Source organism: Hypanus sabinus, chromosome 8 (assembly GCF_030144855.1).
Source record: "Hypanus sabinus isolate sHypSab1 chromosome 8, sHypSab1.hap1, whole genome shotgun sequence".
Classification (NCBI taxonomy): Eukaryota; Metazoa; Chordata; class Chondrichthyes; order Myliobatiformes; family Dasyatidae; genus Hypanus; species Hypanus sabinus.
Window position 1 is genome coordinate 56,693,971 of NC_082713.1, and position 13,410 is coordinate 56,707,380.

At 39.6% G+C, this 13,410-nt stretch overlaps 1 protein-coding gene and 1 pseudogene across 4 annotated transcripts in view; one reads left to right on the forward strand and one right to left on the reverse strand.

Moving 5' to 3' along the window:
* The window catches only part of cstf2 (cleavage stimulation factor, 3' pre-RNA, subunit 2), a 70,251-nt gene that overhangs the window by 735 nt on the left and 56,106 nt on the right, over positions 1-13,410 (reverse strand). For all 4 annotated transcript variants that reach the window (XM_059977252.1, XM_059977250.1, XM_059977251.1 and 1 more), the window contains 3 exons: positions 11,983-12,197; positions 9,513-9,593; positions 7,872-7,995 (listed from right to left, as the gene is read on the reverse strand). In XM_059977252.1, the coding sequence (XP_059833235.1) occupies positions 7,873-7,995; positions 9,513-9,593; positions 11,983-12,197 (419 nt within the window). In that variant the 3' untranslated portion in view covers position 7,872. The remainder of the gene's footprint in view (positions 1-7,871; positions 7,996-9,512; positions 9,594-11,982; positions 12,198-13,410) is intronic.
* On the forward strand, positions 9-6,131 carry LOC132398179 (tigger transposable element-derived protein 1-like; annotated as a pseudogene).

Here is a 13,410-nt window from a genome sequence, read left to right on the forward strand (position 1 = left end):
CTGAAAAGCAAAAATGGCTGTTAGAGGATTTGGAAAAGAACGGCTGAACTTAATTAGCAAAATTAAACTGAGCTAGATAGATGATGGAAAAAATATCCAATAATTATTTTCTACTTTAACGCCAACCTCAGAGGTAGTGAATGACTCTGAAAGTGTGTGCCCAAATTGCCGATAATCCTCTTAAAAAAAATCTCCTGGCATGGTAATTTTGAGTAAAGGTTATCATTGATTAGCGAATTAGTAACAATAATTGTGGATTTTTAAGGAGTAAAGGATGAGTGGGTGTTCAATTTCAAATGATCAAAGCAGCAATTAACACTGCAGGCCATCCTGGAAGGAGGAAATTAGCCTACATTTTCTTCTACCATCAAAATACCATTACTCCACTGAAATACTGCTACGTTAAACTTTACTTTCTGCCCATCAAATTTCAAGTTGAACACAATGATATTGTGATCACTGGTTCCTAAGGGCAATTTTACCTTAAGTTCCCTAATTGCCTTTAGTTCATTATATAACCCCCAATCCAATATAATTGATCCCCTAGTAGGCTCAACAACAAACTGCTCTAAAAAGCCATCTCATAGGCATTCAACAAACTCACTCTCTTGAGATCCATTACCAAACTGATTTTCCCAATCGACCTGCATGTTAAAATCTCCCATGACTATCATAACATTGCCCTTTTGACACACTTTTTCTATTTCCTGTGGTAATCTGTGATCCACCTCCCAGCCACTGTTGGAAGGACTACATATAAACTGCCATCAGGGTCGTTTTATTCTTGCAGTTTCTTAACTCAACCCACAAGGATTTAATACCTTCCGATCCTAAGTCACATCTTTCTACTGATTTGATGCCATTCTTTACCAGTATAGCAATATCTCCCCCTCTGCCTACCTTCCTATCCCTCCAATACAACGTGCAACCTTGGACATTCAGCTCCCAACTACAACCATCCTTCAGCCACGATTCAATGATGGCCATAACATCATACCTGGCAACCTGTAATGGTGCAACAAGATCATCCACCCTATTTTTTTTATACTCTGCACATTGAGTACCGTATTTGTTACCCTTTTTGATTTTGCATCCCTAAGGTACTGATACTCACTCTGTTGGCTGCGGTTATGTCCCATCACCTGGCTGCCCTTCCTGACTATCTGATTGCACGCTATCTTTACCTTCTTATCATCTGTCCTTTCCTGAGTCCCATCACTCTGGTTCCCCCACCCTGCCAAATTAGTTTAAACCCTCCCCAACAGTTCTAACAAACCTGCCCACTAGAATATTGGTCCCCCTCGGGTTCAGGTGCAACCCGTCACTTTTGAACAGACCATGCCTCCCTCAGAAGAGATCCCAATAATTCAATAATCTGAAGCCCTGCTCTTCTCAGCCATGCGTTTATCTGCCAAGTTATCCTGTTTCTACCCTCACTGGCATGAGGCACAGGCAGTAATCCAGAAATTACTAACCTGGAGGTTCTGCTTCTCAGCTTTCTACCTAGCTCTCGAAAGTCTCTTTTCAGGACCTCATTGCTTTTCCTTCCAATGTCATTAGTACCAATATGTACCAAGACATCTGGCTAATAAGTTAATTGAGTGCTGAAGAAATTGTTGGATTGTAGAAGAATCAGGGTGGAGTTGATAGGCATGCTTGAGTTGCCAGGAATTAGATACAGACATTTTGCTCTGAGGGACAGCATAGGCAAGATGGGAAAAATTTGAAAAATATGAGAGTATGATAAATAGACCCAATAGTAAAATGGTTTCAGGACAGCCAGTATGGCATCATGGTTTGAAAATAAAAGCTAACAGAATTTAAAGACTAGTGCAAACTACATGGAAAAGTAATTGACATGTTTAAATAAAACCTGGTAGAATATTGTGCATTGAGCTCACGTCACTCAGCGCTGATCCTGTGGATCAGCTAGCAATATTATCTCATATCTCTGGAACATTACATTGCAGATGATTTTACCTATGTCTTGTCCCCAACAGAAACCCAGGTAACAGGAAATGTCATCTCCCTGCTAAACCTATATCTTCTCTCCTGGTTATCTAATTGATCAAGTTCAATCAGCATCAAAAGGCTTGCCACATCTTCTTTATGGAGAACTGTCAAAGCAAATGTCTTAACAGAGGTCAAAGATGAGCAAGTGATCAGAAAAAAATGCCCAAGAATGACCCTAAAACTTTATACCTTTCATCTGATAAAATCTGTGTTGAAGAATACTGTCTTGTTTTCACAAACCCCATTTCCAGAAAAGTTGGGATATTTTCCAAAATGCAATAAAAACAAAAATCTGTGATATGTTAATTCACGTGAACCTTTATTTAACTGACAAAAGTACAAAGAAAAGATTTTCAATAGTTTTACTTACCAACTTAATTGTATTTTGTAAATATACAAATTTAGAATTTGATAGCTGCAACACAATCAACAAAAGTTGGGACAGAGTTAAAATAAGATTGAAAAGTTCACAGAATATTCAAGTAACACCAGTTTGGAAGACTCCACATTAAGCAGGCTAATTGGTAGCAGGTGAGGTATCATGACGGGGTATAAAAATAGCGTCCATCAAAGGCTCAGTCTTTGCAAGCAAGGATGGGTCGTGGCTCACCCCTCTGTGCCAAAATTTGTGAGAGAATTGCTAGTCAATTCAAAAGGAACATTTCCCAACACAAGATTGCAGAGAATTCAGAGAAGTCTCAGTGCGTAAAAGGCAAGGTCGGAAACCACTGTTGAATGCATGTGAACTTCGAGCCCTCAGGCGGCACTGCCTAAGAAACCGTCATGCTACTGTGACAATTATAGCCACCTGGGCTCGGGAGTACTTCAGAAAACCATCGTCACTTAACACAGTCCTTTGCTGCATCCAGAAATGCAACTTGAAACTGTATTACGTAAGGAGGAAGCCATACATCAACTCTACGCAGAAATGCCGGCGAGTTCTCTGGGCCCGAGCTCATCTCAGATGGACCGAAAGACTGTGGAACCCTATGCTGTGATAAGATGAGTCCACATTTCAGTTAGTTTTCAGACAAAACTGATGTTGAGTTTTCCGTGCCAAAGATGAAAACGACCATCCTGATTGTTATCAGCGAAAGGTGCAAAAGCCAGCATCTGTGATGGTATGGGGGTGCATCACTGCCCACGGCATGGGTGAGTTGCATGTATGTGAAGGTACCATTGACTCTGAGGCATATATTAGGCTTTTAGAGAGACATATGTTGCCATCAAGGCAACGTCTCTTCCCGGGATGTCCATGCTTATTTCAGCAGGACAATGCCAGACCACATTCTGCACGGGCTACAACAGCGTGGCTTTGTAGACACAGAGTGCGTGTGTTTGACTGGCCTGCTGCCAGTCCAGATCTATCTCCTATTGAAAATGTATGGCGCATCATGAAGAGGAGAATCAGACAACGGAGACCATGGACTGTTGAGCAGCTGAAGTCTTATATCAAGCAAGAATGGGCAAAATTTCCAATCGCAAATCTACTACAATTAGTATCCTCAGTTCCAAAACGATTAAAAAGTGTTATTAAAAGGAAAGGTGATGTAACACAATTGTAAACATGCCTCGGTCCCAACTTTTGTTGAGTGTGTTGCAGCCATCAAATTCTAAATTTGTGTATATTTAAAAAAAAATTAAGTTGGTCAGTAAAACTATTGAAAATATTTTCTTTGTACTTTTCTCAGTTAAATAAAGGTTCACGTGAATTAACATTTCACAGATTTTTGTTTTTATTGCATTTTGGAAAATATCCCAACTTTTCTGGAAATGGGGTTTTAAATTGTGGTTAAGATAGGAATGTCTGTGAAACACATTCCTTTGTTTTTTCATTCTCTGTCAAAACGCACGCACTATGTTGTGACGCTCATGAAAACATCCCGCCATTTTAAGTCGGATCACGTTGCCTCTAACACTGTGCTGAGTGTGTAACTTTGTATTTGGCTTAAATTTTTCTCTTATTTACCCTTGTAACCATGTCTCCAAAGCTTAAATCTGGTGCAAGTGCTGGTGATACATCAAAGAAAAGGAAAACGATCACAGTTGAAAATAAGGTGGAAATAATAAAGCGATTGGAAAGAGCTGAAACGCCATCGGTCATTGGAAAAGGTCAACGATCGGAACAATTTTAAAGGATAAAGTAAGAATAATGGAGCATGTGAAAGGCCCTGGCCTGATGAAAGCTACAATTATTACTAAGCAATGCAGTGGTTTGATTATTGAAATGGAAAGGCTATTGATAATTTGGTTAGATGATCAAAATCAGCCTAATATTCCTATTAGCCTTGCTTTACTGCAAGAAAAGCTCGAAGCCTTTTCAATGAGTTAAAAGCTGCATGTACAGTAAGTGGAGTTGCTTGTGATGAAGAATTTGTTGCGAGTAGGGGTTGGTTCAATCGTTTCTAAGTGAGGGCAAATTTACATAATATTAAAGTGCAAGGTGAAGCAGCGAGTGCCAATGTTAGTGCTGCAAGTGATTTTCCTGAAATGTTTAAAAAAATTATTGAGGGAGGTTACTTGCCAGACCAAATATTTAATGTAGACAAGACTGGCTTATTATGGAAAAAATGCCTGAAAGGACCTACATTTCGAAAGAGGAAAAAAGTGCACCAGGGCATAAGGCATTGAAGGATAGGCTAACGTTATTGCTTGGGGGTAATGCATCCGGGGATTTCAAGCTCAAGCCTTCACTTGTGTATCACTCCCTAAATCCAAGGGCACTTCGCCATATCATTAAGGCATCTCTTCCCGTTATTTGGAAGGCAATTTCAAAGGCTTGGGTTACAATTGCCAACTTTGAAGATTGGTTCTTGAACCATTTTGTTCCTACTGTTGAATGTTATTGCTTGGCCAAGAAAAATCCTTTCACGATTCTCCTGGTGCTTTACAACGCATCCGGACATCCAAGCATTTTAGATGACCTTCACCCCAATACAAAAGTCATATTTTTACCTCGTAATACCACATCGCTACATCAGCCAATGGATCAGGGAGTTATAGCCTCCTTTAAGGCCTATTATTTATGGCAGACCTTCTCACAAGCAGTCAGGCTACCCAAGATAATGTGATGAGCTTAAGGGAGTTCTGGAGGGATTATAACATCTATGATGCAATAAAAAATATTGCTGATGCTTGGAGTGAAGTGAAGCAGTCAAATAAGAAAGGAGTGTGGTTCAAATTGTGCTCCCAGTTTGCGCATGCTTCTCAGGGATTTACAGCTGACAACATCACTGAAGCCAGGCAAGCTGTGGTTGATATTGGTAAAGAACTGCAGTTAGACATCAGTGAAAATGATGCTGTAGAGTTACTCGACTCCCATGCTGAAGAACTGACCAATGAAGACCTTATGGTACTACAGCAGATGATAGCGTTTGAGGAAGAAGATAATGACTGTGACTTAGGAACTCTGGAACCAAAAAAGTTTGCGCCGAAAAAGTTAGATGAAGCCTTTCGTCTCATTGAAGCAGGGATGGCGAAGTTTGAGGAACAAGATCCTAATACAGAGAGGTTCACCAAAGTTTACCGTCCAGCTACCGAGAACCTCAGCTGCTATTTATGACGGAAAAAAAGAAAAGTTCTGTACAAGCCTCCATTGATGCCTACTTCAAGAAACTGACTCCAGTAGTAAACCTGCCCTTTCCAGCAGCAGAATCACACCCTGACTCTCCAGCACCAGGTCCATCATAACTTTACCTCACGAATGCCCCTTCCAGTATGCAAGACATCAATGCAACTGTATGTAGTTACTTTATTACGGTATTATTATTATGTACAGTACTATACTATGTTTAAGATGTTTTAGTGTATTTGGGTCAGCACCGCCCCCACTTGTCCCATTTAACCTGTCGTAGTGCGGGTGGACTTTAGGACCCGGGGCAGCTCAGGACCCGCTGCCTGCGGCTACTGCTGAATCCGCAGTGTTTCTGTTTCGATGATGGAAAACGATCACGATTGAAAATAAAGTGGAAATAATAAAACAATCGGAAAGAGGTGAAACGCCATCAGTCATTGGAAAAGCGTTAGGCTAGTCAGTCAACAACCGGAGCAATTTTAAAGGATAAAGTAAGAATAATGGAGCATGCAAAAGGCCCTGCCCCGATGAAAGCTACGATTATTACTAAGCAATGCAGTGGTTTAATTATTGAAATACAGTACATATGTTTCTTAAGTGTTTTATATGTATAGAAAGGTAACATATTTAATATATACTGAGACAAACGTTTGACTAACTGACACTAAATAATACTGGATGTACCTGTTCTGACTTACATACAAATCCAACTTAAAGATGGGCTCAGGAACGGAACTTGTTCGTAACCCGGGGACTGCCTGTATCCATTGAGTTCATCTGCCATTTCTTTCCTCCCCATTACTACAGCATCATTTTCCTGTATCAATATCAACTCTCACCTCCCTTTTACTCTTTATATAACTGAAAAACTTCTAGTATCCAGCTTTATATTATTGACTATTCTACCCTACCCTAATATTTCCCTTCTTATAGCTTTTTTAGTTGCCTTTTGTTGGATTTTAAAAGGTTCCCAATCACTTTTGCTACCATATATGCCCTTTCCTTGGCTTTTATGCAATGCTTAACTTCCCTTGTCAACCACAGTTGCCTACCCCTGCCACTTGGGAAAAACTTCTACTGTGGGGCATATCTGTACTACACCTTATGAGCTATTTCCAGCCACCTTTGCTCTGATGTTATTCCTGTCATCAGAGCCTCTGCCATTCCACCTGGGCAAGCTCCTCTCTCATGTCTCTGTAATTCTCCTTATTCTATTGCGATACTGATACATGTAACTTCTGCTTCTCCCTCTCAAATTGCAGTATGAATTCAATCATATTATGACCACTGCCTCCAAAGGGTTCCTTTACATAAAGCTCCCTAAGATCTGGGTTATTACATAACACCCAACCTAAGACAGTCTTTCCTCGAGTAGGCTCAAGCACAAGCTGCTCTAAAAAACCATCTCACAGGCATTCAACAAATTCCCTCCCTTGCGATCTGACAACAGCCTGATTTTCCCCAATCCCCTTGCATATTGGTCCTCCAATGCAATTGTGGCATTACCCTTATTACATGCCTTTTCCAGCTCCCTTTGCAATCTCAACCCCACATCTTGCTTACTCTTTGGACGCCCATATACGATTCCCATAATGGTTTTTACACCCTTGCAGTTTCTTAATTCCACCCACAAAGATTCAACATTTTCTGGCCCTATGTCACTTCTTTCTAAAGGTGTTAATTCCATCTCTTACCAATAGAGCAACACCACCTCCTATGCCGCCCTGCCTGTCTTTTCAATACAAATGATCTCTTTTGATGTTAAGCTCCCAAGTGTGGCCTTCTTTCAGCCACGACTCAGTGATGCCCACAACTTCATACTGGCCAATCTCTAACTTCACTATGGTTAGCTGTCCTCTGCTATTAGATTCCTCCTTCTTCAACCATTTACCTCTTTCACTATCAACCCCAGCTTCTTCCACCCTCATCTGGTCTCACCTCCACCTTGCACTTGCCAGCTTGTAGTCCTTCCCTTCACCCCATCTTGTGCACTCTTCCTTTCCAGTCCTGATAGGGTTTCAGCCTGAAACAACAACGGTTTATTCCCCTCCATAGGTGCTGCCTGACTTGTTGACTTCCTCCAGCTCAAAATGGAACCAATACTATTTTTTAAAATAGCTTTCACTGATCAATAGGTTGACCTACCTATTAACATCTGATTTGATTGTCCAATATCCAAGCTAAGCTAAACAAGTATTTCTCAACCATTAACTACACCATAATAAATGTTCTTTAACTTTAATGTTGAAACCAAGGCAGATATTCAGCAACTTCTCAAGTATACCTCAAGGAGCTCCTGCAGATTTCTGAATTTGTTCTTTTAGAATAAGGATGCTCTGTCTCTGTTCTGGGGGTAGCATGGCAATCTGTTCTGGAGTTAATTGGAGGACCTGCATGATCAATGCAGCCTAGACCAAACAGAAGAAGAAACAGTGTCAAAATGAAACAAAATTATTTCTACTTTATAGTTCCCTTAATTATGTAGAAAGTAATGAATGAACAGAAATATATGGCCCGTCAAGCCATTTCTTTTGGAGAAAATATTTTAAAAATTACGCAGCAGTTTACCCACATTTTCAGCAAACGATTTAAACAAATTTTGCAATTCAAAAAATTGGTTTAAGATGTTTTGAAATACTTTACAATGAAAAATTAACATGAAATTTTACCGTTGATATGCAACCTATTAAACTAGCTCTAGCTCCAGGTTGTGCAAGATTAAACACACACAGGTTTTGTGGTCCATCACAGATCTATAGTATAGGTGTTGTGCAGGGAGCACACTGGGCTAATCTGATCTTCTGATCATGAGTCCAAATACAGGTCCACATTGTCTCTAGGTCAAGATGTAACATTCTATTCAATGTGAATCTCTTAGCTTACAATGGGTATAAGACTGGAGAGTACCGATCCATGGCTTCATAACATTAGGGTACTGAGCTGGAAGGTGCACATCTGCTGGAAGCTAAAAGGAATATTAATCATGATTCACCTGCCCGTTTCATTCCTAACTTGTGAAAATTGTTAGGGATTTCTAATCAATCGTCTAATGCAACTGTTTAATCAGCTGTTAGGCAATGAGGAATAGTCCAATGTATTTTATCTTCAGTATTCTCCCTGCACAGAAAACTGCCTGTCCCAATTCCTGTCACTCAAGTTTAAGTAGATCAGAAAGTTGAACCGAAACAAAATGCAGCACATCCTGGACAAAATTGGCAAAGAGATTTGATTTATGTAACAATGATAATTAACTTGAAACCAAAAATTTATTTATGAAAATGAAGTCCGTAATTTGAGCTTGGCTCCTAAGATTGTCAAAGCCGGGGTGGTAGTGGGGATAAGCTCCCACTACCTATAAAGTACTCCAAATGGGGTGCAACTCTAACAGCCCCCGATAACCAAGTCCAACTCTAGGCCTTCACATATGGTTTAGCTACCAGGCCTGGTGGAACTGTTTCTACTGACAAGAGAAGGAGCAAAGGCAGACCACTGGTGCCTCAAAACCAGTTGTTTCGGACAGGTGGGGCTTGTCAGCCGTGGACAGCAGTCTGTCTAAAAGGAAAACTCTGATTTTAAACCTCTGCTGCCTTGTGGCCACACCCACCCATGGGAAAGACTCTAGGAGTAAACATTGAGAAAGAAATCCAGAGCTGGTGTCCCTAAGCAGTTTGATGTTGTTTACAACTTCACTCTAGCAACCTCTACAATGACACTAGTACCAAGCTGTATCAGCGCTTGCCTTTCCCTTGGACTGCATTAGTGTCGTGGAAAAAGGGAGCCCACTGCATGGGCAACAGATGGTTCTTCAAATCTTCCTGCCCAGGCTTGCGCCCCGGAAAGGACAGTCCACCAGAGGTGCAAACCCATGATCCCCTGGGATCGACAGGTGCCTATCAAATTTGAGCTTGCCCTTAGTTTTACTAACCTTTTCATGGTCTTGTGGTGTCACTTGAGTCTGAGCAGGACTGAATCCTCCAGGCTGACCAGCCGCAGGGTGAGCAGGACCCTGATAGGCATAAACACAATACATGCAGGTTATCAACGTATCTAAACATATGTTTAAGATATTTTCAGAAATTCCTTAGCACAAGAACCTTGTGTTACCTTATCAGCAAAGGTGACAACGTCCTTACCTACACCAAGAAAACAGTTTCTGAGCATTATAAATAACCAGATCATGTATTATACTTACAATTAAAATCTCTCCATTACAATATCCATGGAGATCAAAGAAAAGCACCAAATTATAGCGGGCAAATTTGAACACTCTGCAGTTATGAACACAGCCCAGTTCCACCATGCAAACCCTTTTACTAACTCCGTCTACATTTCCTGCTGCCTCACAAAAATGTAATCAAGGAATCTCCCACTCCATTCATTCTCTCCTCTAGCCACTCCCAATGGGAGAAAGATAGAAAATACAAAAGTCTGAAAGCATGTACCACTAGATTCAAGGACTCTAATTAGACTCTGATGATAATGGGATAGAAGTCCTCTCATGCTCTAAAGGTGAATTTTTAAACTCATGATCTACCTTATCACGACTCATATGAGAAAATCTGCAGATGCCAGAAATCCAAGCAAAACACACAAAATGCTGGAAGAACACAACAGGCCAAGCAGCATCTATGGAGAAGAGTAAACAGTCTCAGCCTGAAACGTCAACTGTTTATTTTTTTCTATAGATGCTGCCTGGCCTGCTGTATTCCTCCAGCATTTCTGTGTGTGTTGCATGGCCCTTATACTTTGTTTACTGGCACTGTGCTTTCTCTTTAACTGTAATGCTATATTTACCAAAGTGCATGATTTTTACTGCCTCAATGTACTTGTGTATGGCATGATCTGCTTGAATGACACACAAAGATTTTCACTGTATCTTGGTATATGTGTAAATATACCAAAAATACTATATGAAATCATTGCTACAATTAATTGAAAAATATTGTTCCTTGCGGAGGATTATGTGTTGACAGATTCAATGCCACAACTTTGAGTCAACCGTTCATACCATGGGAACAAAAACAACTTTTTACCTGAATTTGCGCAATTCCTAACAAAAAAGGAGGCCTTTAAGAGTAAGGGCAAAACAAAACCTAAAGGCAGTATCTTAAACTGTGTGTATAGAAGTTTGTCTCTTAGAAGTGCCAGGGTTATTGCTTGAGATTAAAGATATAACAGATTAGGACAAATAAAACACACTAATTTCTTTTAACAACATGCACAAAATGCTGGTGGAAAACAGCAAGCCAGGCAGTATCTATAGGAAGAAGCACTGTTGACTTTTTGGGCCGAGACCCAAAAACTGAAAGGAAAGATAGTCCTGACAAAGGGTCTCGGCCCAAAACGTCGACAGTGCTTCTCCCTATAGATGCTGCCTGGCCTGCTGTGTTCCACCAGCATTTTGTGTGTGTTGTTTGAATTTCAAGCACCTGCAGATTTCCTTGTGTTTGCTCTTTAATTTCTTTTAAAACTGTTTTCACTGATTGTGATTTGCTTGTCAAATATTTAAACTAACCTTGTTGAGCTCCTTTTCATCATACAGAGACCACAGTCACACAAACTGGTGCATGAATAGACTAGAGTAAATTTACAGTTTTTCAATAGCTTCTGGCCTCCTCAAACCAACCATGTGATAGTGCTTGTACATTCATGAGATGTGTACATTATTGCAATATTGGATTATCCATTATAAATTACAATGAGATCAGGAGGCAGTTAAAATCACTTTTAGATCTGCTATTTCATGAGGCAGATATGGCAAGGATGTCATATTACCCGTTTCAAAACATGAGTGAATGTTACAATAATCTGATAGCTTTACAATTACTACTTCTGCCACCAGTCTTTTTCTTCATCTCAGGATTACTTAATTTACTTGAATTTGAAAGCTCCAGCTGCTGTGGCATGTTTTAGATGTACACCTCAGAATCAGGGGCTGTTGAAATTTTCAAAATCAGGTTGCAAGTAAAGACTAAAGGAATTATTATAGACCATGAACAAAAGAAAAAAGGTGATATTAAGAGCACCCATAAATTTGTGGAGTTATTCTGGAATGATAATGCTGAAGATGGTCGAGTAGCTCATCACTAACTATACTGTAATTCTCATCAATAGAGGAATAGCCCCAAGATTCTAATTCAGACTTGCACAGGCATTCCACATCCTGATGAGAAGCAACAGAACCCAGGACCTTTTCCTATTTTTGTGTATCTGTTACCTACATTAAGAGGGGATTGAAGGAGTATAAATAACTACCTCAGCAGTTAAGGGAGGTTTAAAAAAATAAAGTCAGGACAAAAGTGTTAATGATTCCAAGTAAACATTCTATCAAGGCAGAATTAATTTTAAGAGTCTTATCTAACATAATTCAGCACAATTTTATGTTTTTTTCTTACCTGTCGAGGTGGAACAGGTTGCTGTGATCCCTGAGGCCCACTCTGCACTATCGGATGTGTACCTGGGGCTTGAACTTGCATTCCTGGTGCCATTGGTCCTCTGGGATTTGAGACAGAGCCTTGGTTTGGCCCTGGACCTGGACCGGGACCGGGGCCTGGGCCAGGGACTCTGATATCAATACCTCTTGAATCAATTCCTCTGGGATCTCTCGCACCTAAGTACAAATTTAAATTAAGTACAGATGTTTAGTTTTACTTTCAATAGGTTGAGAGTACTAATATCTATGGCTATCATTGCTTCATTATAAAGGTTTATAAATTTAAATAGTTTTGTTTCCATAATCTGTAACTTCCCACATTAAATATGCTCATTATTTTCCATACATTGTAATTAAGCACAAAAATGGAACTGAAACTCAAAAGTCACTGATATGAATCACTATCTTTTGTTCTTTACAGATAATGCCTAACCTCCAAGTATCTCTAACATTACATATATTTAGAAATGAAGTGGAAACTGTACTGACCTTTTCTATTTTTTTCTCTTATTGTTACAGTCAAAGCAACATTTAACAGAGGAAACATTCAAATCTGTACACAATATTTGTCTTTAAGTGCTGTTTCCCATGAAAGCAATCAGCAAACTTAGTTTGCATTCTTCTAAAGTCATTATTTTTCCCGTCCATCAGAATCAAATCAAACAACCTGCTCTGACCACTTTCAGCATTGCAATGGAGTATCAACCCAAGTCCTCCAGCAAGAATAACCATATCACACATTATCAACAGAGTTAAGCTGACACCTGCAGCTATCCTGTTATCAAGATAGAGAACCTACACTAAACAACCTCAGTGTTTCACAGGTTTAGAGGACAACAAATTGATAGTTTTAAAAGACAGACTGCTTTCAGATTATGGATTGAAGGACCTCACTTTTCTTTTAAAAAAAGCATGTTGTCATTTCAAATATTCAACTCTAAATTCAAGAGCTTGGAATTGCAGAATGGTAGACATTCCTCAACGTATGCATCTCCACATTTGTCTTTCCCGTACACACAAACTCTCTAGCTGCTCTTTGAGTTTTGAAAAAAATGCTGACATTGAATTGTAGGAATACAAAGACAGTGTGAACTTGCTTTAATTCTCTACCACTTAAGATGAGGAAATTGTCAGCTGAACTTGTTTTTGCTCTAGGACTAATTTTTCACAGGTCCATTTATTTGAAAGCAGAGGGATGCCTGCAAGGAATAAACAATTACTTTGCTTTCTTTCCTCCAAATTAATTGATTCTAGTTAAATATTTAATTATTTTCTTCTGTTGTTTAGCTTTTATATATTTTATAGCCTTAATTGTTTATAGGTACATTTTTTGAATACTTGAAACTATCAAAAGCAATCAAGACATTGATAACTCCAAAAGAAAATCCCC